This window comes from Python bivittatus, unplaced genomic scaffold, assembly GCF_059951505.1.
Source record: "Python bivittatus isolate LINGU-HERP-01145 unplaced genomic scaffold, Pbiv_v1 ctg000480_np1212, whole genome shotgun sequence".
In the NCBI taxonomy this organism is placed as follows: Eukaryota; Metazoa; Chordata; class Lepidosauria; order Squamata; family Pythonidae; genus Python; species Python bivittatus.
The window spans coordinates 8103025-8128296 of NW_028277075.1; the positions used below are offsets into that span (position 1 = coordinate 8103025).

The 25272-nt window shown below is 39.9% G+C and overlaps 1 protein-coding gene across 5 annotated transcripts in view; it reads right to left on the reverse strand.

Annotated features, from left to right (window-relative positions):
• LOC103060191 (neurexin-3-beta) overlaps window positions 1-22850 on the reverse strand; it is a 758042-nt gene extending 735192 nt beyond the window's left edge. The window contains exons 1-3 of one of the 5 annotated variants that reach the window (XM_088145267.1): window positions 22656-22850; window positions 22216-22406; window positions 18865-19038 (exon numbers count right to left, since the gene is read on the reverse strand). In XM_088145267.1, the coding sequence (XP_088001393.1) occupies window positions 18865-19038; window positions 22216-22406; window positions 22656-22756 (466 nt within the window). In that variant the 5' untranslated portion in view covers window positions 22757-22850. The remainder of the gene's footprint in view (window positions 1-18864; window positions 19039-22215; window positions 22407-22655) is intronic. The other 4 variants (XM_088145265.1, XM_088145264.1, XM_088145263.1 and 1 more) reach the window with 4 other exon arrangements.
• Window positions 22851-25272: the final 2422 nt, after the last annotated feature.

The following is a 25272-nucleotide window of genomic DNA, read 5'->3' on the forward strand; positions in this document are numbered from 1 at the left end:
GCTTCTCCTCTTTGTCACTCAACAAGCAGTTTTTACAGATCCTTCTTGCTAAGAGAACATCTGTCACTGATGGTTCTTTTCCCTACTAGTATCATAACTTCCCTGTTTGCAACACTGGAACCTTGGCTACCACAATAGACATGTCACAGAAAATTAAGATGTCAACCCCATCCCCAAACAAACAAAGCCTACTCAAAAGTAAACAAAACTGTTTTATGTTTGGCAGTTCATGGTAGAAGCAAGAGGGAATAGGTACATAACTGATGTGCGCTTGGGAAGAGAAAAGGATTTAAATAACATATTTCTTCAAACTTTCCACAAGGTGTCAGAAACTGTTTTTATAAATGCATTTCTGGCACCAGTTAGCAAATTCATATTCACTTAATAAAACATTAAAATCTTAATGCTACATTGGGCAAAGAATGTCATATCTGATATAGATTTCAGAAGAAGCAATTTATATGTCAGAATTTATAGAAAGTTTGCATTTAAAACCATCTAGCTAACCTCTGCATTTCTCTCAAACTCACTATTTAAAGGAATATCCTATAATGTTTTAGGGAAAATCAAACAAGGATCTTTCAGAAAAGAAAAGTAGAAAAAAATGCAACATTCAAAAATATCCACCACGATTTATTGTACAGTTCAAGCTTGGTTCTAGATAATCAGTATTAAATAAATTAAACATTAAGCTGAACACTGTTACCAAAGTTTTGTGATTCAGCAGCTAATAAAACAATTTGCCTAACCACGGGAACTTGGAAAGTGCATTTATCGGAATGTTCAGATCTTTTTTCATATTTTCCACTGAATGTACAAATATCTAAATAGCAAGTGGACACATAGAAACAAGAAATTGCATGTGCACTCACGTCCCTGTCTAGTTTATCTATGGTTGTGTATAAGTGAAGATTTTGTTTGCCTTCTTTGTCAGCATAACCACATAGGCCATTCTGAACCTACAGCAATGCAATACAATTCAGTATGAGATTCCTGACAGAATGGAATTAAAAATGAGACAGAAGCCATAACTGAACATGAGCCAATAGTGTGATGCAGTTGCAAAAAAAGCAAAAAAGTCATGGTCTCTTTTCTTGAAAAGTCATAGATTGCAAAAAAGAAGTGTACTGTTTTGCTGATAAAGGACCTAAAAGTAAAAATTTATCAATAGCTGTCTTCAAGGACTTAAAGAGAGGACAAGAAACAATGTGATTAAATAACCAGGAAGTAGATTTTGGTTGTGTCAGAACCTGCATCACCCAACTGTTGTTGTTTTCCATTATATTGCATTCGTTGGGAGTTGGGGTGATTTGTTTCTGCCACTTGTAACTAAGGAGATGGGGGGTTGCTGTTAATGGTTGTAATAGGAGCTGGGAAGCAGCTTAACCATGTATGGGCAATTTAGACTGGCTTGATTGCCCGCAAGGCAGCTGGGGCCCAAAGAGCCAGGAAGGGGCTCGGGTAGGAGGGGGAGGAAGGAAAGAGGTCACCACCAGGTGGAGAAGAATCGAGAAGCCAGGCAATAAGGGGAGGGGGGATAAATAGAGGGAAGTGTACCCAAGGCTTTAGTTTTAGCAATGTTCTGTTTACAAGCTACATGTACCACGTAATAAAGAAGTATTTTTCTGAACCAAGCCTGGTTGCGTGAGAATGCTTCAGAACTGGGAGTTGGACATTGTGGACTTGACATTTTGCTAAAATTCTCTGATACTGGATTTCACCGGAGAGGAAACTCTAGGAGGCATTTCCAGCAACTTAGCATGGCCTCTGAGGAGCGGCAGAAAAGTTCACCGGAGGCGCCAGCAGAAGTGGAGGAGCGGCAAGTCCCCCTCATGGAAGCGCTAGCGGGCACCAGACAGAAGGGCCCAATGAGGCAGCTAGCCCACCGCTGGGACCCACCGAGAGACCTGAACATCTGGGATGATGCCGGAGGGTTCACCCCAGAGATGCCAGCCCGTCCTCGATGGTCGAGAGCCCTGGGGATAGCAACCGGAGTGACAACACCATGGGATGAGGGGCAACGGGTGAGGAAGCTGGAAGGCGAAGTGCGCACCCTGAGGGAGGAATTGGGCAAGCTGGGGATTATGGCGCGGCCTCCTGTGCATCCTCCCACACCCAGACAGGGGTCGGACCAGCTCACCCAGCCCTCCCCGATCGCTCCGATGGAACCGCCGACCCTTCCCCTGCCTCTGCCTCCGTTCCAACCCCCCGCAGGCCGCGGCTGGGGAGTGGGACAGCAGCAAGCCGCCCCACGACCGCAGCAGGAGGAAGGGGATCTATTGTGAAGATGGGGGCTAGTAGAGAAGTACGACGGAGACCTGGCACAACTGCCCGCCTTCTTGAACCAGGTGAGAATCTGCATGGGCACATGCAGGTGCCTGTTTGCCAGCGATGCCTGGCGGGTGCTATATGTATCCTGCTTCCTGGTAGGCGTGGCAGCTGAGTGGGTGAATGACTTGAATGAAGCGGAGGCCCCAGAACTGGGGGACTTTGACCATTTTATCACCGCCCTACGGGACCAATTCGAGGACCAACGTGCCCGCTCGCACGCAGCACAGGCGATCAGGGAGCTGAAACAAGGGGCGCGCCCCGTGTCAGACTATGCACTGGAGTTCAAGTGCTTGGTGGCAAAGCTCCCCGACTGGCTGGAGGGGTTCCTTGTGCGGCTATTCCAGGAGGGGCTGGACCAAAGGCTCTTCGAGAGGGCCGTGGTGCAAGGGTGCCTGGAGACCTTGGCGGGATGGATCACCCACATCTCTGTATTGGAGGTGCAACTGGCCAGAGTCAAACCGCATGGCGCGAAGGTGAGATGGCGGCCCCCTAGCGCCGCAAAGCAAACGGGGAGGAAACCGGCAAGGAAGGAGTTAACCCCATCAGCAAGGCCGCAGGCCACGGGGAAAACCTGCTTCATGTGCGGTGAGAAGGGGCACTTCGTGGCGGCCTGCCCCCAGAACCCAAGGCTACAAACCGCGGGGAAAGGGAAAAAAGCCGAAAAACCTGCAAAGCGATAAAAGCCCCACGGAAAAGCAGCGAGAGGTGAAGAAGAGAGGCTGAAGATTGCCTAAGGGGGGAGCACTGGCAAGAGGGAGGAAAGCCCAAGGCGCGACCAGCCGATCCCGAGCAAATCGATCGAGGACATCCGGGTGAGTCCCATGATATATGAGGTAGTGATCTGTGCTCCACAATCGACTCGTCGGGCCCGGCTCACAGCATTGCTTGATTCAGGTTGCTCCCAGAGTTTGATCAACCCCGTGCTCGTCAACTGATTAAATTTAAAAGTACACCTGCTGAAAACTCCCATAATCTTCAGGCAAGTGGATGGAACAGCGGTGGGGGGAGGTGCAGTCCGCTACTACATAGAGGCTTTTGAGTTAAAAGTCGGAACACACCGGGAGACTTTAAAATGCCTGGTCGCACCGCTGGCTAGTTACCCCCTCATTCTGGGAATGTCCTGGCTGGAACGGTGGGACCCCCGCATCAGCTGGCGGGAAAAGACGCTGACCTTTCCGGATGGTGGGCGTGGGATTGCGAAGGCGGAGCCCAACCAACGAGAGAAGCTGGGGGCAGCAGCCCTGAAGGAGCAGTGCCAAGGGAGGAAGCCCCATGTGAGGGGAGGGGAGGAAATCCCCTGGCAATATAGGGACTTGGCGAAAGTCTTTAGTGAAAAGGAGTCTGACCAACTACCGCCACACCGCCCCACAGACTTTGGGAGATTGAGATGGTGCCAGGAGCGAAGTACCCAGCCCCAAAAATGTACTCAATGACCCAAAAGGAAATGGGGGCATTGAGGGAATTCATTGACAAAAACTTGAGCTGGGGCTTCATAGTGCCTGCCAAATCCCCCCTGGCAGCGCCAGTATTTTTCAGAGAAAAGAAAGATGGGACTTTACGCTTATGCACGGACTATAGGGGGTTAAATGCAATATAACAAGTACCCTCTGCCATTAATAAAAGACTTGTTAGCTCATTTGGTGAGAGGGAAGATTTTTACCAAACTAGATTTGAGAGAGGCATATTTCCGCGTGCGGATAAAAGCTGGGCATGAATGGAGGACCGCATTCTGCTGCACACTGGGACACTATATGTATCGAGTTCTCCCATTTGGATTAAAAAGCGCACCCGGGGTATTCGTGCAACTGATTAATGAGGTCTTGCACGAGTTCCTCTACCGAGAAGTGTTGGTGTACTTGGATGACATTTTAATCTACACCGCAACAATGGAGGAACATGTGAAATTAGTCAGGAAAGTGCTGGAGAAACTGCTAAATGCGCAGTTGTATGCGAAACTATCCAAATGTGAATTCCATAAGGATTGCATTGACTATCAGGCTACAGAATATCTAATAAAGGGGTGGAAATGGATCCCAAGAAGGTGCGGGATGTCCTAGCCTGGGAGGCCCCGAAAACCAAGAGACAACTGCAAAGTTTCCTTGGCTTTGTCAACTTTTACAGACAGTTTATCCCTAATTTTGCACAAGTAGCCCTCCCTTTGACTGATCTGTTAAAAACGAAGGACAAACCCATGGCAGCAGCAAAAGCTCCAGGGGCCTCTTTAAAATGGACAAGAGAATGTCAGGAGGCTTTTGAAAGCCTCAAGCAATTATTCACTGCTGAACCCATCCTGAAGCACCCAGATCCAGCAAAGCCTTTTGTTATTCAGGCCGATGCCTCAGATGTAGCAACTGGTGCAGTCCTCTTACAAAAGGATGGGGAAGGAGTGTTAAAACCATGTGCTTACTTATCTAGAAAGTTCACTGAAACTGAGAGGAGGTGGCTGGTGTGGGAAAAGGAGGCTTTCGCAGTGAAATGGGCTTTAACAAATTGGAGTCATTTGCTGGAAGGAGCGGAGGAGTTTTTTTAAGGTTTGGACAGACCATAAGAACTTGGAAGCTTTGACATCACCCCAAAAGTTGTCTCCTAAACAAATAAGATGGGCGCAATTCTTCAGTAGATTTAATTTCACTTTAAAATACATCACGGGAGGGCGGAATTTCTTGGCAGATGCTCTTTCCAGGCTGCCCCAGCACAATAGCCAACGGGAGAAGGTGGTGTCAGCTGTAATCCCCAACCGGCGGGAGCCAGAACTGGCAGCTGCAGTCACCAGATCACAAAGTAATGCCACCAAACCCTTCCTCAAGTCAGAGTTATTAACGGACTTAAATTGCTTCCTGGAACAGGATGAATGGTTCCAGGAGAATAAGGAAGAACTGACCCAGAGGGAGGGGGCATGGTGGAAAGCAGATAGACTGTACATGCCCCTGGAGGCTTGCAAACTGGTACTACAAAGGTGCCATGATGATAAAACAGCAGGACACTTTGGCTTTGTCAAAACTTTACATCTACTACGCAGGCAATTTTGGTGGCCTTCTCTCAGAGGGGATGTGGCAGAATATGTAAATACCTGTCCTGTATGTGCTATGGCAAAAAGACAAGGGGGGAAACCACGTGGGTTGTTGCAACCTGTGGCAAGCCCTGAAAAACCATGGAAAGAAATAGCCATGGATTTTATTGTAGGCCTGCCAGAGAGCAGGAAAATGACTGTAGTTTGGACTATTACTGATCTCTTCTCTAAACAAACTCACTTCATCCCGTGCAAAGCCATCCCCTCAGCGCCTGAACTAGCTTATCCAAAACATATACAGATTACATGGTTGTCCTGAAAGAGTGATCAGCGACAGGGGGGTCCAGTTCTCATCTAAATTCTGGAAGGCATTTTTAACCCTTTTGGGGTCCAAGCAAGCAATGAGCTCTTCCTTTCATCCTCAGACGGACAGAGCGACAGAGAGGAGGCATGCGGGGTTGGAACAATATTTGCAATGTTTCATAAACCATCAACAGGACAATTGGGTGGAATTATTACCTTATGCTGAAGTGGCTTACAATAATGCTGTCCATGATAGTACTGGGCTATCACCTTTCCAAATTGTATCAGGGCAAGACTTTGTACCTATACCTGAACTTCCTCACACTCAGACAGGGGTTAAAACAGTGGATGAATGGGGTAACAGGATAAGGCAATTGTGGCCAATCACTGAAAAAGCTATTGCAAAAGCTAGAGAAAGTTACACAGCCCAGGCAGATAAGAAGAGAGCCCCACATGAACCGTGGAAAGTGGAGGACAAAGTGTGGTTATCTACCAAGAATCTGAAATCTTCCAGAGCATGTAGAAAGCTTGATAATAAATTCATAGGACCTTTCACAGTGGATAGAGTAATTAACCCTGCTTCTGTACGCTTGAAACTCCCCAAAACCCTCAGGAAGATTAACCGTCTTCCACAGTGAACTATTGAAACCATACAAGGAATCTGATAAATGGAGGCCATCAGTGGCCCCTCCTGAGCCTATTATGATCGAGGGGGAACAACACTTTGAGATCAGGGAAATATTGGACTCTAGAAAATTCAGAGGAGACATTCAGTATTTGGTACATTGGAAACATTTCCCTAAATCGTTGGCTGAATGGGTCTCCAAAAGACATGTTAAAGCTCCTGACTTACTTTTAGGCTTCTATAAAAATTATCCTAACAAACCAAGGTAACCTTGTTGGATTCTATGGAATGTATGTCTTCATAATTCCAGTTCCTCTTTTTCTTATTTCTAGGGTTCCAGGCCATCGTGGTGAAGAGGGGTTCTTTTTTTTTTCTTTTTTTTTCTTTTGGGGGGGCAGCATGTCAGAACCTGCATCACCCAACTGTTGTTGTTTTCCATTATATTGCATTCATTGAGAGTTGGGGTAATTTGTTTCTGCCACTTGTAACTAAGGGGGGGGGGTTGCTGTTAATGGTTGTAATGGGAGCTGGGAAGCAGCTTAACCATATATGGGCAATTTAGACTGGCTTGATTGCCCGCAAGGCAGCTGGGGCCCAAAGAGCCAGGAAGGGGCTCGGGTAGGAGGGGGAGGAAGGAAAGAGGTCACCACCAGGTGAAGAAGAATCGAGACACCAGGCAATAAGAGAAGGGGGGATAAATAGAGGGAAGTGTACCCAAGGCTTTAGTTTTAGCAATGTTCTGTTTACAAGCTACATGTACCATGTAATAAAGAAGTATTTTTCTGAACCAAGCCTGGTTGCGTGAGAATGCTTCAGAACTGGGAGTTGGACATTGTGGACTTGACAGGTTAGACATCAGGACAGCTGTTCAATAATGGAACAGAGTGCCTTGGGCAGTGGTAGACTCTCTGTTGGAGATGTTGAGGGGCTATATGGCCATTTGTGGGGAATGCTGTGATACTGGATTCCTGCAATGAGCAGGGGCTGGACTAGATGGTCTCCAGAGTCTTTTCCAACCATTACATTCTATGTTTCCATAGGCCTTTGCTACAGTAAAATAAATAGAAGAATTCTACATCAACTCAAAGCTTGTTTAGCCCAGCATCCTGTTCTTACAGGGGCCAAAGAGATGCTTTGGAAACCCATAAGTAGGAAATAATTCTCCCACTCACATTCCTCGCTAAATGACATTGAAAAGCAAGGCCACAATTTTTCTCTGCATCTCAGCTGGGTTGGCAAACAAAGTTGATGGATCACAGAATGTTTTCCCTTCTCTGTTCTCAGGCTCTTCATTTTGTTAGAAGAAAAGTAATCACATAGCTTCCTGTTTGGTGTAAATCTTATCAGTGTTATTGTTGCTATCATTTCATCCACTGGATTTTATTAATCAGGGGGCATCTCATTCCAATGGGCAGGCACCACAACATAGAACGCATGCTTCTTGGCTCTTGATAGATGGCACTGTTTAATCAAAGGGGCCAGAGTGTGCCAACTCTGCCAATTCTTATTAGCCAGGCAGAAACCATGGAAGATAGGCAGTCCCTCAAATAACCTGGTCCTATGCCATGAAAGGCTTCATAGGGGATAATGAGCACTTTAAATCACACCCAGAAGCATACTGGCAACCAGCATAATTCATGAAACTGCATCATTGCCCACACTGTGGCATTCTGGACCAGCTGAAGATTCAGAATGGTCTTCAAGGGCAGCCCCATGTAAAGCACATTGCAGTAGTTAAGCCATGAGGTGGTTAGAGTATGAGTAACTCTGAAGTGCTTTCTGATCCAGGGAGGGGCTCAACTAGCACATGAGATGGAGTTGTGTAAAAGCTATCTTGGTGACAGCTGCCCCTGGTCTTTGAGCAGAAGCTCTGTTCAAGAACATTAAAGATTCCTAGATTGTACACCACTCTTGAATGGGGAACTGTAGCCCCATCCAAGATTAAAGATGAAAACTTCCCTGATCTGTGGACTCCTAAGATCCACAGTCACTCAATTCAATATGGTTAAGTCAGTTTTTCCCCATCCAGACCCACACAGCCAGGGTTACTGCTGGCATATAAGATGCCCTTGTGCAGAATTCCACTTACTGATCCCCTGAAAAGCATGTCTCTTAATATTCAAAATTTAGTAAATATAATTATAATTATTCAAGGCCTGCTGGGTCATGGGTATACAGTAGGTTCTGTCACTGGTTTTGACAGCCAAGTGTGCATCTGTGAAGTCGGTGAGTCTGTGTGGTTGATGTTGTATCTCCTCTTTTTTTTAATTTGCAAATGGTGCTCCCCCCACCCATGTAGCACCATTGTTCAGTGCACAATCTGCACACTGAGTTTCAGTGGCCCTGCACATAACCTCCAGGCACAGGACCTTGATAGTATCACTTAGCCAGCTCAAGGTCAAAAGATATAATTGGATATCACCAGCATATTGATGAAACCAAACCCAAAACCAGTGGATGACCTCACCCAGAGATTTCATGTAGATATTAAACAGTAGAGGAAAGACTGTAAAACTCTGTGGCACCCCACAAAAGAGTGAATCTCATCCAATCAACATCAACTGGGACTGGCCACAAAGAAAGGAAGAGTAGCACCATAAAAAGGACACCCACAATTCCCAAATCAGATCCCAATCCCTGCAGCTAGTCTAGAAGCTTACCATTATTGCCAGTATCAAAAGCCACTGAGAGATCAAGGAGGAAAAGGATGGATGCACCACCCACATCCTGGCTCCACCAAAGGTAATCTATAAGCACAATTAATGCTGTTGTAGAGGGAATAAGGAATGGCCTTGAAGGACAAGAGAAAGAGCCATTACCAAACTGACAAGTGGGCCTTGAGCCCATTCCAAGGAACTAGTTTGTGTAACTGTCTCAGGATCCTCCCTAGTTCACATTAAGATAAGATGAGGGAAGAAGCAGCTTATTCAGACTTGGAAGATTCTGTCACTATACCTGTTACTGTCCTATATGGCATTGGCTTCTTCATCTGCTCTACCTTACAGGACTGATAGCTGTCTCTGCTTTGAATCCTGGCCTGAAATCTGACTGAAACAGGTCTAAATAATCTGCTTCTCTGCAGGGTTCTCTGCAACTGCAGTCACAATCTTCTCAACTGGAGACAGGATGATAACTGTCCAAGAGTATTGGATAACTTTTTGATGAGGGGGCATACCACCACCTCCTTCAATGCTGATGGCAGCTCCCCCCCCCCCGAAAAAAGTTGATATCATAGCATAAGCCCAAGTACTTGGTCTCCTGGGTCACCTCAACAGTTCAGGAGGGACCCAGATCTAACAAGCATGTGGCCAAACTGACCATGCAGAGAACTCTATCCACTTCCTCAAGAGTCACCAAATCAAACTCATCTCAGATCATACCACAAGACTGAGCCCCAGGCACCTCAGCTGGACCTGCCAGTCAGAGTTCCATCAGTTTCTCAACAGTATAATCAGTACACATTTCCAGATGAATGTGCAAAAACAAAGCCACAAATACTAAATGAAAAGAAACAGGACTGGGAAAGTGCCATAAAGTACGTTTGCATTTTTGTGCAATAGTTTCCCCCACCCCAGAAAACACAAAGAACTTCATTTACCCTTCAAATATTTGTAATCAATTCTTCCCTTTAAACTTCCTTCAAAAGGATTTTTCCATTCCCCCTCATATGTGTTTGGGGATGGGATTTCATAATCATAATGAGATTGAAATCATACGAACAGTGATTTGGAAAAACAGTTTCTAGGATCATAGGACTGTCTTGTAAGTAGTTTCACTGTTCTAAAGTACTCATGTCACATCTTTATTTTAGGATCCAAATGTTCAGTACCGCTTTCATTATGTATTTCGAACCTTTTTGTTTTTTCAGGAAATCAAGCCATGCAGTTATAGATACTCTTAAGATGAGATACAGTCAAACCTCTCAAGCTACCCCCAAAACCTTGCTGAACATTTCTACCCCAAAATCCGCACCGCCCCATTCTCCAACTTAGCAAGTTGCAGAAAATGAATGCCCTTTTGTCTTAGAGATGTGACTGCATTAATATGAAATATAGGTATTGATATATAAAAGATCACATTAAAAGGCAACTTTCAGTCAAACTGGCAATGAAACAAAAGCCTTCTCTACCTTGCAGGTCAGCTTTGGCCAACTCAACTTTGTTAGCAAAAGAACGGAAAAAGCGAAAACAATAAATCAGAGTTAGTAAAATAGCAGATAAACCAGGGTAATGTCAACAAAAATAAACAGATGAAAAGAAATTGGGATAACCAACACAGCCCATATACACACTTAAGAGATATGGGGTGACATCATCAAGAGATATGAAGTGACACCATCAAAAACAACAGACACACACAGGTGGAGAGAGGTAGCCATTATGGCCTCAATCCATCATCAACTCCACAACATCAAACCAAAACAGCAAGCAACGTAGCATGGACTACTGGGAAGAGAAACAGAATGGACACATTTCTTACAGAAAGAGTAACACCAGAAGGAACATTAATGGTACATGATTCACCAATATTTATACATGAAGGAGCAAACAGTGAGACTAGTTTCCCATTGAGGAGCTTCCCATGCTCCATTAAAAACTGGATTCAATTGGAATAAAAAAATCTGGAAATCCATCTGCTTCCTTTGTGATGTGCAGATCCAGAAAAGAAAAATGTAGGTAAATTTCTTCCTAAGACCCACTTCCCATGTACGCTTTTTAAGAAGTTCAGTACAGTGGAATGTTGATGTTTTTAAAATAAGACAAAATAACATTATGTTTTATCCACTTCAGAATAACACATTCAGCAGTGATCAAAGGCACCTCTGACCCTGACATGACTATTTTATTAATTAGAGCTACCAGATCTGAGCTGCAAAAATCCAGATTATAACTAGATGGCATCAGAGTAAGAGTTTTCTGAATCTTTTTGTTGCCATCTAGTATTTTCCCAGATTTTTTGCACCCAGATCTCATAGTCCTTTATCTTGTAGTCAATCTATCTACTTTTGAATGCCTTTGATGTAGCTTTGCTTTTAAGATTTAGGTGATGGCTCCCCCTAGTAACACAGCTTTGGCTACTGTGAACTCTTTTTGTTCATACAGAGGGTAGATCTGTCCAACACCATGTCTGTTTTGATCATATCCCATCATACTGAAATATGTTCACATGGGGATGCTCCTGAAATGGAACTTGCTGTTACTCTGATCCTTTGACTCCATTCTGCATCTGCTGTGTGTATCTAAATGAAAGCACTATAACACATTTCAGCCTCTAAACCATAGATGATCTGAAGGATCCCCAACCCCACAAGATTCTAGTCATTTATTGCAGTCGCTGAAGGGGCTTCTTTTTCTATTATTTTCTGATGTATATCTGGTGAATACATGAGATAGGAGGTTTTCCCCATGTGGGAGTGAGATTTACGTGGGGCAAATTTCCTTTAGCATTTCAGAATGCTAAATTGATTTAGGAGGACTTTCTTGATTTAGGAGGACCTTTCATTCAGATTATCATCATCATCTTCGTCATCATCATCATTAACATCCATTTATATTTATGTTGTTATTTTACTTTTGGTGTGCTTATTTTTCTTGTACTTGGATATTTAGGATCATTTGCCAAAATGTAGCTCATAAAATACATAAATAAACATCAGCTAATGATGGCATCAGGGATGTGTTTCTGGAGTTTATGGTCTGTCATTCTAGTAGTTAATATCTGGAGTAGATTTGACTGCAGGGATTTCACTTATTCTGGGAATGTTGAGCTCCATAGATCTCCTGGAACACTTATGTTGAGATCCATGAGTCATCCTTCAAATATTATAGGAGCCGAGAAAAACTGGAAGCAGGCAACATTTGTATGTCTACAAGTAATGTAAAGAAAGTTTGTTATATGCTCTTGTTGTCCCTGTAAAAATTATGATTAGAATTTGGTTTCATGAATATTTTTCCACAAGATAAGGAATATTTAAACTCTTCTTTACAATGTGTCTCATGTGTCTTTGATGGAGTTATAACTGATGGAGTTAACACTGTTCTTGTTAATGGAGGTTTGTCTCTCCATTTCAGTTTCATGAGGATGCACTTATAAGAAAACTCGAGAAAGAATTGCAGAATGTATTCCCTTCTGTTGAGATCTCTAAAATCATGTATACTTAATACACACACACACACACACACACACACACACGCTGTGTGTATCTGTGTGGATATAGATATAGATATATAAATGATGCCAAGATAGAGGTAACAAACCAGTGCAAGGGGCAAAGGCAAGATTTTCCTTCCATTAACTTGTTAAGTTTCTACTGCTCTGTCAAAAAACTGATCTTTTAGGAACAAGTCATTCCAATACATTAATCTGGGATCAGTCTTGGGGTTCAAAGTTTCTTTCCCCTATTGCAGAAATTGAAGGAGTGGGGATGAACAAGAAAACATCCCATAAACACTCAATGAAACTAAAAAGGCATTCATATCAACACTGGAGAAAGAAATCTGGTAAAGTACTGACCCATCAGCTCCACTGGAGGGTTTATTAGACCTATTGAATGTTCACCTTTGGAATGCATTATTCTCACAGACCACCATCAACAGGGACCAGTGCTAAAACTGCAAAGAAGCCTTTACCTTCTAACACATTAGCATTTAAACAACAATCCTGTGCTCACTTGCCTGGTAGTATGATATCTTGAAAACAGTGTGATTTACTTCTATGGAGACAGAGATCTGTACACAGTGTAGCTCACTATGGCTCATCATAAAGCTTCATGTTTTCAACATTTGCTTTCTTTTCATTTTATTTTACTAATCATACCACAGTCATTAAATAGATTTTATAGAGTCAATTCTCCCTTGAAGGAATTCTTATTCTACTTTTTGAGCATCATCACTAAGCAGAGTGATAGAAGTTGAATACACTTTCAAAAAATCTAAGTGTTGCAATAAAAAGGAGCTGGGGAACTCGGAAAGGAAGTGCGTAGTCTATAATACCACCATATCATATGTCTTCTTTTAAGTAAAGTGGTGGGGTGCTTGGTATATGAATCTACAATAAAGGATCTTTTGGAGAAACCAACATTATTTCAGTCTTTCTGGTTAACAGGGGAGAAAAAGGAGGTTGCATTTTCACATTTTTGGTGACAAGAGATCTGGTGGTTCTGAGAGCAAAGCAGAACTCTGGATAGGCTAAATTTCCTCAAGTATATTCGATGATTTAGCTTTGGAGGATGGCCTGATGCTGATTGTTTGAAGCAACTAACAAATTATTGATGAAAGAAGAATGTCATAAACAAGTGGCACATACACACATATAAGTATTAGTATAAGAGTTATGGTTTTTTAATTATAATAATAATAATAATTATTATTATTATTATTACATCTGCTAAATCTAACCTACTGTGAATGAATTTCACTTGCTGACCCCAATGGTACAGTTACCAGAAGATATCGAGCCAGTAAAATCAGTATTCAGGATATATAAAATGCATTTAAACTGCCAGGTCAACAGAGACAGATTGAATCTAATTTTATTACTAATTTTAACAAGAAGAAAGACCTTACTTGTTTTTTAACATTTTTTTAAAGGTACTATTATTCTTGTCCATGAAGCCCCTCAATAAGAAATGGTGGAATAATTAATGGAAGATGCTCATTTTACTTAATATGTCTTATCAAAGACAATGATGGCAATAAGATGAGGTTGCTTTTCTTGTGAACATGAACTGTAATATGATGTGCATCTCCCAAATAAATATATACTGTATACTATTATTCAGTTTTTGCACTTCTGTGAGTTTTGCAATGCATTTTGTTGGTCCGGCATACAAAACTGCATATAGTCTGAGAAACTCTTACACCACAGCATGCACCAGAATCTTCTTAGGAAAATTTGTATATAGGGAAATTTGTGGGTAAAAATGTATGTGTTATGGAAAATTATGTACAAAAATGTCTAGGTATTTCACGTATATATTTAAACCAAAGAATCATAACTGGCTGCAGAAATGGAATAGAACTAATTTTTGAAATATTAAAGTTGTGGAAGTATAGGGAAAAACACACATTCATATATGCCTAAAAAGGTCATGGGTGCTGAATTTAAGAGATCATGGTGGTAACTGGAAGATGCTACTTTCTTATGTTTTTCTCTCTCTCTCATTCACTTTCTTCATCCCCTTCTTTTGGTAAACTATTTCAAATTAATAATTGAGGAACATGGGATTTTTTCCCCATTAGTTGATAAAATATGTTAGAGAAGAAGCTCCTAGAGTTTATCTGGAGATGTGCACTAACCCAGTCAATTCTATATCAATTTGGTTTTTAATTTTATGATTGATTTTGAAGTTAATGAAAAAAGAAAGATTCAAGTGGTTTTAAAAAATAACCCAATATAATTTTTTTATCTCATCCCCTTTACTATTAAAATTAATTTATATGGGTTATGTGGCTGTCCTGGTTATGATATAACTGTTTTTGTTCTAAGTAGTCCAGCCAGTACTGTGTATCTTTTCTGGTTAAGCCATCTTGTTATATGAATGAAAGTTCTGAGGTTTATATATAACTAATACCTAGAACATATGATTTGATACAGCCTTTTTGGCTTAAATTCCACTCATGTTGATTATGTCATCTCAAAGCTGAAGATCTGAGGGCTATGTGATAAGCGCTAGCTAAGACCAGGATTCTTCACAGTTGGATATGACAAAGCCTTAGCTTTGCTAAAATGTCCCTTTGGGAGTGAGCTGCCTACAAAGCATTGATCAATCCTTTCACAAGGTAAGCTGCCCATACTTCACGTTAACCATTGCCAAAGATCACAGAAACAGCTGCTTCAAATCCTGATAAGCACCCAGATCCATCACGATCTCAGTTATGGGATCATCATCAAATTTTCACTTAAAACTTCAGTCCCAGATACATATAGCAAATTCTCTCTTTCAGTGTATCACCCAGCTGTCTTTGGCCCTAAAGTGGGACTAGAACTCACACTCTCCTGGTTTCTAACCCAGTGCCTTAACCACATACACCAAACTGGTTCTTGTTTTTAAAATGGATGTTAATTAAGAAAGTAGTTGTGTAATCAGCAGTACAGTAGAAATTCTGATTGTAGCAAACTAAATAATCAGACAATCCTGTTCTGAAGAGTCCCACATAACACATATTTCACCAAAACATAGCTGTCTCTATATTATATAGAACAGCAGTAGTATAGTGCCCAAGAGAAAAAAATATGAATGGCACCAGGAATAGTTTGTTCAAGTAACACAATAACAGTAAACTCAGGTTCAGAGCCTTCCAAGCATCTGACCATCACTTTGCTATATCAGAAATTATCCATTGTACCTATCAAAGTAAAATGAGATGAGTCTCATATCCAAAGCAACTAATATAAGCTGTATAATTTACTACTCTGGAGTAGAAACATTATTTCTCCTGGCTCACATAATCACAATTTATTTTCTTCTTTATAGAGATGTAGCTATGCTGCCCCAAGGAGGAAAAGAAAAAAAAAGAAGACCTTCTGCCTTGTGGTATCCTAAATATTAACATGTTTTATGGCACTGAAAACCACTTATAGAACAAAACCTGTGCTCAGGTGCATCAAGTATTTTAGTGAGCTATAAATATATATATGGACATTGACAAGAGAGATGACAATAGGGGAAAGTGAAATACAGAAAGTATTAACAGTCATCTTATTAGGAATATCTTTTCACAAATCAAAAGTTGGATGATAACACAATCATAATTGCATTTGTGAGTTGATATATAAATTAAAACGAGTAATATAAAATAAATAAAAGTAAGAATCTTGTCTCTGTTCAAGCCACAAAAGATAACACTGAACATCTTAATTAACTATGGTATAGCTGCTTTGTGTTGCAATCATCTCTGACATTTATTTGTCTAAGAAGGTCAGTTTTAAAACTGATAGAATGCCAAAATTTATTTATTTATTTACTTACTTACTTCCTTTTTTGTATAACCCCATTCCTGAGGACTCTGAAATGAAGGATTGAGTCTAAAATCATGCAAGGGAAAATCCATCTGTACCATGAGTTTCTGTTCTCTTACCAACATAGTCGGCTCACCAATGTACCCTTAAAATCTGCTTCATTTGGTTGAGGATTTAGAGAAGTGCAAGGAGCTACAGATAGTACAGCCCCGTTGCATTCTGTAAGTAAAATCTGCTTCTGCTCATAAATATTGAGCAATGGCTTCTACCTATTAATACTTTCTTTTTAAAAGTCACAGTTGTTAAACAGCTAACCCTATAAGGGTCTGTGTCATCATCCAAAAATTGCTTTGTGAATAACCACTGTTCATAATAAAATTATCACCACTTGTACTATCTACCTTTCATTTCCCTCTTTCTTCACTGTTCCTCCCACTGTGCATATATACTTCATCCTTTTGATAAAGCTGATTCTAGTAGGGAAAAAAAGCTTATGGCATATAAATTCAATAGTCTTTAATAAGCCACCAATTTGTTTTTCCATTCTCTTCTTACAAGTAAACAAACCTGTCATATTATTGCTGACAGATGACACCAACAGCTGGTGGTCATTTCCCAAAAAGAGATATTGTAAGATACTAAAAGAAAAAAAATCCATATGTGAATGATTTTTTCCCTTCAAATCACAGCTTCTAAATATAAAGGGTGAGAGTAGCCAGTCACTGTGGGAGTGTTCCACGAAAGTTATTTGCTATACTAATATCTTATCTATCATCTTCCCAAGTCCCTGTTTCTTTCAGAAGTTCCAAAGTTTCTTTCATCATTCCAAAGCATTATTTCTTCACACATTCCACCCAAAAATCAAAACATGGCACAAAAGAACATGGTCTCAAAGTAGCTTGTTGTTTATTCCAAACTAATATAAAATATAAGAGACTGATGGAGAATTCAGCCAACTAACCAATTCATAGATCCCTTAGATGGCCAAATGAGAGGTTATCCAGAACATATTGTGGACCTGCCTTTCTTCCATTGTTTCTGCTCAACCCACCAGAACTAGCAGGCATGCTCCGGGCTCCCTCTATCAAACAATGTCAACTTGTTTGACCTAGGAGCCATGTCTTCTCTGTGGCAGTGCCGTCTTGTGGAACAGCATCCCCCCAGAAATCTGCATGGCCCCAACCCTATTGGCCTTTCATAAGGCTTTGAAAACCTAGCTGTTTCTCCAGGTGTTCAGGCCAGAAGTGTTAGGCAAGCTCTGTTGTGGGTATGATTTTATAACAGGAAGGTATCATTTCTCTTGGATGTCATGGGTTATTATTTTTAATTGTTTGGTTTTAATCTTTGTACACCACCCAGAGTCACTGTCGTGAGAAGGGTGGCCATATAAATTATTTAAATGAATAAATAAAATATTGCACCATTCTAATAAGACTATTATTATGAGTAGAAGAATTATAATTTGAACTCAAGAGAACACTACGTGAAATAGGGATATATGTGGCAATTCGTGGAGACCAATTTGCATTGTTTCAGAAGTGTTGGGCACTTTCACAGAATTCTGTGGAAATGACCCAACTGGAAGAATAAGGTTCAGATAACTTTTGCTGTTTCTTATAATCATTCTCTGATGATGAACAAAAACTCCAACTGCGCTCGCGCTTGCTCTCTCTCTCTCTCTCTCTCTATATATATATTTTAATCTGCGCTCAGTCATTACTGACTCTGCAGTGACTGCTTGGATGAGTCCTTGCAGTTTTCAAGGCAAGTGTTTCGGAAGTGGTTTGCCAGAGCCTCCTTCCTAGAGCAGAGCCCAGCTGGTGCACGCAGGAGGCGGGGTTTCGTTGCTTTGCGCCTTTTTCAGGTGAGCACAGCTTTCGCGCTACCGGCAAATGCTCCCGACAGCTTTTTGCATACATATATATATATATATATATATATATATATATATATAAAAACTGCTTCCAGATGAAGGGTGAGAATTTTTTTAACAGAAGTCAACCTAAACCTTGAATTGTGGAGCACATCTGGATAGCAATGGATGATTATTATGCCTTAATAGTTAAGAGCTCACAGGCTGGGAAACTGAGATCTTACATGAGGAGTACACATCAGATATGTTTAATCATTATGTAAGATCTCAATTTTATTTGGGGATTAAGTATCCAGATCACTTGTATATTGGCAAATCCTCAATCATTATACCATTTCTGTATATTCTGCTATTTATTTGATGTTGTTTGGAATAAAATCTATTATTATTACTGCTGTCGTTGTTTCTGATTCAAACTGAATAGAATTACAGACATAACCTAAGACAAATCAAACTAAATAGCAGCCAACTGATGTGCATGCTATATCTAATGTATTTCTGTGATCGGGATATAATACATCAAGCCAGAAAGCCACATGGCAAGATGGGACCTTCGAGAACCATCTCTCATTCCTTTCGCATGTTACGCATCCAAGATGATTACAAATATGGAACATGTGTATGGATAGCATGGGGAGATGTCACAGTGAGAGTAGATCAGAAAGAGGCTGTATGGAGGAAATCAATGGTGATGCAAAGAACAGCAAGGAGGGAGGGAGGGAGGGCTAAGCAAGAAAGATTTGCACTTTAAGCAGGCTATACCTTCACATCCCCGCTCAATCTGCCCGCTGCGGTGCAGAGCATCATTAATGAGATCTGGCAGACGCCCATTCAAGTCCACTGATGCTAGGCAGCCCTGGAATCCATCTCTGGAGGCCACCAGCTTCGGGAGGTTGCTATACATTCCTTGAGCCAGTCCAGCAATGTACAGATCGCCTAAAGGAAAACAGACAGGGGACAAGGAAAGGCCAAGGAAATCAGTGAGCAGTGCTTTTTTACACATATACTGTGATCAGCATCTTAAAAAGCCTTATTGCTGATGACAGGTCAGGTAATGCTAATAGGAAAGAACTTTGTAATATAAACAACTGTCTGATATAGAAATTAGAGAGCTATTTGACTCAATTCACATACAGCATAAGGAAGGAAAATATAAAATGAAGTAAAGATAGCAACACCTTGTAACATACATACCTACATTTATATCTATGAATACATGTTAGACATGCACAGATTACATATCAAACTGGGATTCATCTATGAAAGCAGCAATTCTTTTACATAAACAGTTTTAGCCACAAAAATGTATAATAAATTAGGGCTGCATAGGAGGATACTTCCTAATGGAGAGGGAAAATCAGCCTAGATGAACTGGGAAAATCTAAGCTTGTTAAATAAACTCATATTGAAACTGTTCTTACTATAAACTTAGTAAAACTGTAGGTAGGAGATCACATAATTCAGAGGACAAAGTTATTGGATAACCTTTTCCTTGAAATAATAATTGTGTAGATGGTTTCCCCAGGTGGATGAATTATGGATGCTTGAGAAATTCATTTCTTGCATATTCTGGTACAAGCTGATTCAATCACCCTTTGTAGACTAATGTGGAGATCAGAACTTCTTGTCTACTGATTTTTCTAGTTCTGAATTATTTTGACAAACTTCTTAACTAAAAAATATAGCTAATATAGATTTAGTAATGCACGTTTTGAGAGAAAAACATCTTTAGAGATCTATATCTGAAAGGAAAATACACTTGGAAATGTAATTAAATATGCTTTTAAATGTACTTTTGCATTCTAATTTAATATAATAGTAGCTTATTGAAAAAGTGAATGGGCTCATATATGAATGCCCATAAAAACAATAAACAGCAAATAAACTGATTCACACACTTTTTTTTATTTGTATTTTCCCTACTCAGTCATGTAGGGAAATGATCATGATTACCAAACTATCACAGATGATCAGCAATGAAATTTCCATATATACAGTTATCAACAGAACTGTTTATAAATACATTTTAATGCTGTACATTTTAATGGAAACTAAAGCTAAGTATATTTGATAAAATAAAACTGATTTTGGTAAACTTTAAAAAGTGATAAGGAAGATTTCATGACAAGTGAATCTAATGGGAAAAAGAACTTATGATGGATCTGGGTTCTTTTAAAAAGAAGATACCAAAAGCAGAATTGCCACCTATTTCAGTAAGAAGCAAAATGGAGGGCAGCAGCAGAAACCTTCACAAAAATTGTGAAGTATGAAATCTTCACTACATAAAAAGCTTGTGGAAAGAGCCACAGGTCAGCAAGGAAGAGCAGATGCAGGTGATTTGTAGAGATTATGACAGGAAAGCTAAAGGTCAGATTTATTTGTTTGTTTATTTATTTTATATGCTTACAGTATAAAGAAGAGAAATAAATCAGGCTATTAGTAGTTTGACAAAATCTGCAAAATGCTACAGACAATAAAGAATTATATTATTTTGGCTATGTTGTCTAGCAGAAAGAAGGTAGTATGTTTGTAAAGAATGAAGGGATAGGACTGAATCTTGAGACTGATAGAATTATAGTCAGGAAATAACTGTTTTCTCTGAATGACTTTAAATCTCTCCAGGGCTAGATAAAATGTATCCTAGGTTACTGAAGGTTTATTTATTTATTTGATTTATATAGCCACCCATCTCACATATGTGACTCTAGGTAATTGTCTGGTCAAACTAGTGATGATCGGGTCAAATATTGATATCTTACGGTCATGAAGAGCACATGAAGTGCTAAACTGGAGGAAGAATCTAGTATGATATTGGCATCTGGCAAGATTCTAGAGCAGATATAAGTAGATTGTTCTGTAATCACCTTGAAAACAATGTCAGAGGTCAGCACTGATTTGTCGAGCACAAATCTTGCTGGGCAAATCTTGTTTTTCATTGGTAACATCCTTGTAGATTGTAAGCATATTGAAGATGTGATACATCTTGATTTTAGCAGAGCATTTTGTAGGACAGATGGTATGACAATTAAATAGATAGATAGCTAACTCAAAAATTATACTGAAAGAATGCTTGTCTGTGGCTCTTCATTGGAAGGATAACTTTAGGCTGAGCCCTCTACTCTTCAACACTTTTAACTAATGACTTGGACCTTGAAATGACCTTGATAAAATGTCTGAAAATAACAGTATGAAATCTGATGGAGACAAATGCAAAGTTCTTAGGCAACACGAATCAAATGCAAAGTTAAAGGATATAAGACACTGGTTTAGTAACTGTACTTGAGATGAAGATTTGGGAATAGTAACTGATTATAAATAGAATATGAGTAGCAATGGCTGTAAAAAAAAAGGCATATACAATTATAGGTTGCATCAACAGAACTATAGTTCCCCAATTACAAGCAGTAACAATTTCACTACATTCTATAAGGGTTAGACTCCCAAGTCTTATATCCAGTTCTGGGTACCACATTTTAGAAGGATGTTCAAGGGACTAGCAACTAATTTAGGGAATCGGGAATCTTTACTTTAATCTTGAGAAGATAAGACTGAAAGGAGTTATGATACCACTTGTCACACAAAAGGTCAAGTCCTATTCTCCAGCATTCCAGAGCACAGAATACATATGTGTTAAATGACAAGAAAACAGATTCTGACTGAACGTGAGAGAAAAAAAATCCTAATAATAAGAGCTGCTTTATAGTGGAGTCAATTACCAGCCATGTGCTGGGCTTCCTTTCACTTGGAAATGTTCAAGTGAAACAACAGTGAGATAGGGATGCTTAATCTGGACTCCTGTGCTAGGGACTGGACTTGATGATGCAAATGGTCCCTTCCAACACTATGATACTAAGATGCCATATATAAAGTTCTTAAGAAATAAATTCATCTATCCAGTGCAATGTCTTTTCCAAGTCTTACTGTTCTCTGAGGAGTATTGCCTAAACCCATGATCTCTTTATAACTGAAAATACCAAGTATTTCTATTCATTACATGCTTTGCCACTAAGGTATTTCCCACATCCAGCTTTGAGATTTCAACTGATATGGTATTAGAAATAATGTTATGATCATGCATGGATGAATCACTTCAAAGTTGATCCAATTACTTACCCTTAAGGTCAAGATTTTTGGCACCATTGATAACCTGAGTAACAACCCTGGTATCCACCTTTAGGCTATGGGTGTTGCTGTTGTCTCTAGTGATAACTACATTGTGCCACTGGTTGTCATTCAACGGGCGATCACTATTGCCCTTGATAACATTAGGTCCATTCCCAAGGTCAAACACGTAATGTATGTATCTGAAAAAACAAAAGTTCCTGCTTTGAAAAAGTTCAGAAAAAAAAAGATTATTCTAAATTTCTAATAACACTGGTTTGCCCACAGACATGAAGCAGAAGCAGTTTTGTCAGGAAAAATATGATATAGCTACTAAGTCATTAAGTTGTAATTTCAAAAAATCAAAGACTCAGAAATTAAAATCAGCTTTTAAATACATATGATAGACCTGTATTAACTAACCCATTACCAGAGCCAACAGAAGATCTTACCCCTTGACCAGCTCAACTGCAATGAAATCATTTCCATCCCCACTGTTGAAAAGAATGAAGCCATCAGCAGAAGTCGTCTTGAATTGGAAGAAGAGGTGCATGGAGGTGTAGGCCTGCAAGGTTGCTAAGCTCAGGTAGCTGCTCTTGGTCTTGAAGGTAACAGGATCAGCAATGATGTTACGGAGCCCAAAGCGGGCTTTCAATTCGCAATAGTCAATGTCTCCATTCTTGCATAAGTCAATGTAGAGAAGGCCATTGAACATGAGGCTCTGGAGGTGGCCAATGAAGCTGGAAGGAATGACAGAGATGTAACGCTTCTCTGTCATTATCCCAGTCTCAATATTGTGGAACTCCAAGCGAGTGTGATCACCAACCATTGTACCTGAAGATCAAAACACAAGAAAGCTAAAAAAAAGTTCTGCAGTCAATAGTATTAATAGAAGGCCTCTTTCAAATTACTTCCATTTATTGTAGGAATAAACAAATTATGACACTCACATCTTGCTAAACTACAACTTTCAGTATTTCTGACCATTATCAATGTCTTCTAGGAATGTTGGGAACTGTAGTTCACCAAAATGTGGAGTGGCACATAGTGCCTTATCTATTTCTATTAATACTACTTAAATCAACGTACCACAACCTGGTGTGGAGCTACCACTCCAAGAAATTGCAGCTATCATGGTCTTTAGTCATCCTGACTGAGCATTTGAGAACTACATTCCAATACATGTAGGGAACACGAGGTTAGAGAAGGATGCTTTAAGGCTCCACAATCTTGTCCTCTAGTCCAGGAGATGCAGGGTAAACCACTGAAAGAAATACATTGGAAGACTGCATGCTTGTAAGTTCTGACACTGATATTTCTTCTTTCTTTTGGTTTTTAAGAAAATAATTTTCCAGAAGACCTGATCACTGAGAAAGTTGGTTGGGTATGCAAAGTCATCAGAGGGCTTGTTATATTAATGGTCTGAATGTAACTGAAATGAAAATGGAATGAACAGAGACACATTTTTTAAAAGTACGCAATCTTATCAGCAGTCCATATATTATCTGGCACTGTGTATAGTAGCACCAGAACTAACTATGCTCTGTTTTGAATTTTAAAAGCTAAAATTACAAATTAAAATGTGGCTTCTGATAAAATGTTCCACTGAAGAAAGTACAAATAATCAGCATTTATATCAGCCTCTACAAGTCACTGTAATAAGCATCTTTATATCTTTTCCACTTCTATATATTTTTAACAATTCCTGAAATTTGCATGAGAGAATCTTCTTGTACGTTTTGTGTTAGGCTTTATCGTCATAACCCATTATTTCTTATCAAGTATGATCCATAACTCTATGCTCTCCAGAGGTTTAGAGTTAAAAACAGTACCAGATAACTAGAAAATGGATGAAACTATACCTCGCCATGATATATATAATTAAAAATTTGTAACAGGATATTCTTCTCACAAGCTTTAAATTAGATTAACTGATTCTATTATTATAATATTAGCTATATTATTATGGTTTGTCACACAGTCAGACAAATGTTTAAACTTTACCATTATTATTATTATTATTATTGGTCACACATCATCATCATCATCATCATCATCACTATCATTATTATTATTATTATTATTATTATTATTATTATTATTATTATTATTATTTTTCTCTTACAATTACAGCCAGCAGAATTATTTCAGTGGAGTCCTTGGGGGTCTCTGAGTTTGGCTGTTTTCTTGCAAACGTCTCATTACCCAGCTAGGTAACAGCCAAGTTCAGAGAACCCGAAGGACTCCACATTTCAATCTTGAGCTACATATATTCTCTTCTATTAGAATTATTTCAAAAGGCAACTCACATGAGAGTATTTAATATTATGAAGTTCTTGGCTGCATTTGGATATACGTTATTGTACGTATTATTGTACACTGCCCAGTAACCTTGGGTGAGATGGGCAGCCATATAAATTTGATTGATCAAATAAATAAATAAATAAGTAAGTAAGTAAATGCCTTTAAACCATGCTTTAGTTTTATGAGGATGCAGCTATAGGCTTTTCTCAGATTTATACACTCCTTTTCCTCTTTCAGTTGGCAAAGTGAAAAAAAAATCTCAACATCTATTTAGATTAACCGCTTCTTACTATACTGTCTGAACCCTAAACAGTCACAGATCTTAATTATACTTAGCAAAAACAATTATGCTTTGAAATTACTTTTTGTACTAAACACATACTCAATCTTAATGTTTAATCTTAACAGTTTCGGTTTGGACAATGTGACAAGAAATTACTAAATTCAAGAAGAATGAAAAAGTTTCTGTTATGCTAAGAAAGGAAATGAAAGTACAGCATGCAAGCTGAAGAGAAATCTTGGATCATTCTTGTAACACTAAGCTAGGGATTAGCTTTACATCCTCACCAGGCCCTCCAGAGTTTTTCACCTCTATGGCAGCACCTGCCTTATGGAACAGCACCCCCCCCCTCCCAAGGTCCAGATGGCCCCGACCCTGTTAGCCTTTTGTAAAGCTCTGAAGATTTGGTTTTTTCCCCTAGGGTGTGGGTCAGGAGGTTAGGTGACCTCTGCTACTGACTTTTGTGAGTGGGGTCATTGTTTTAT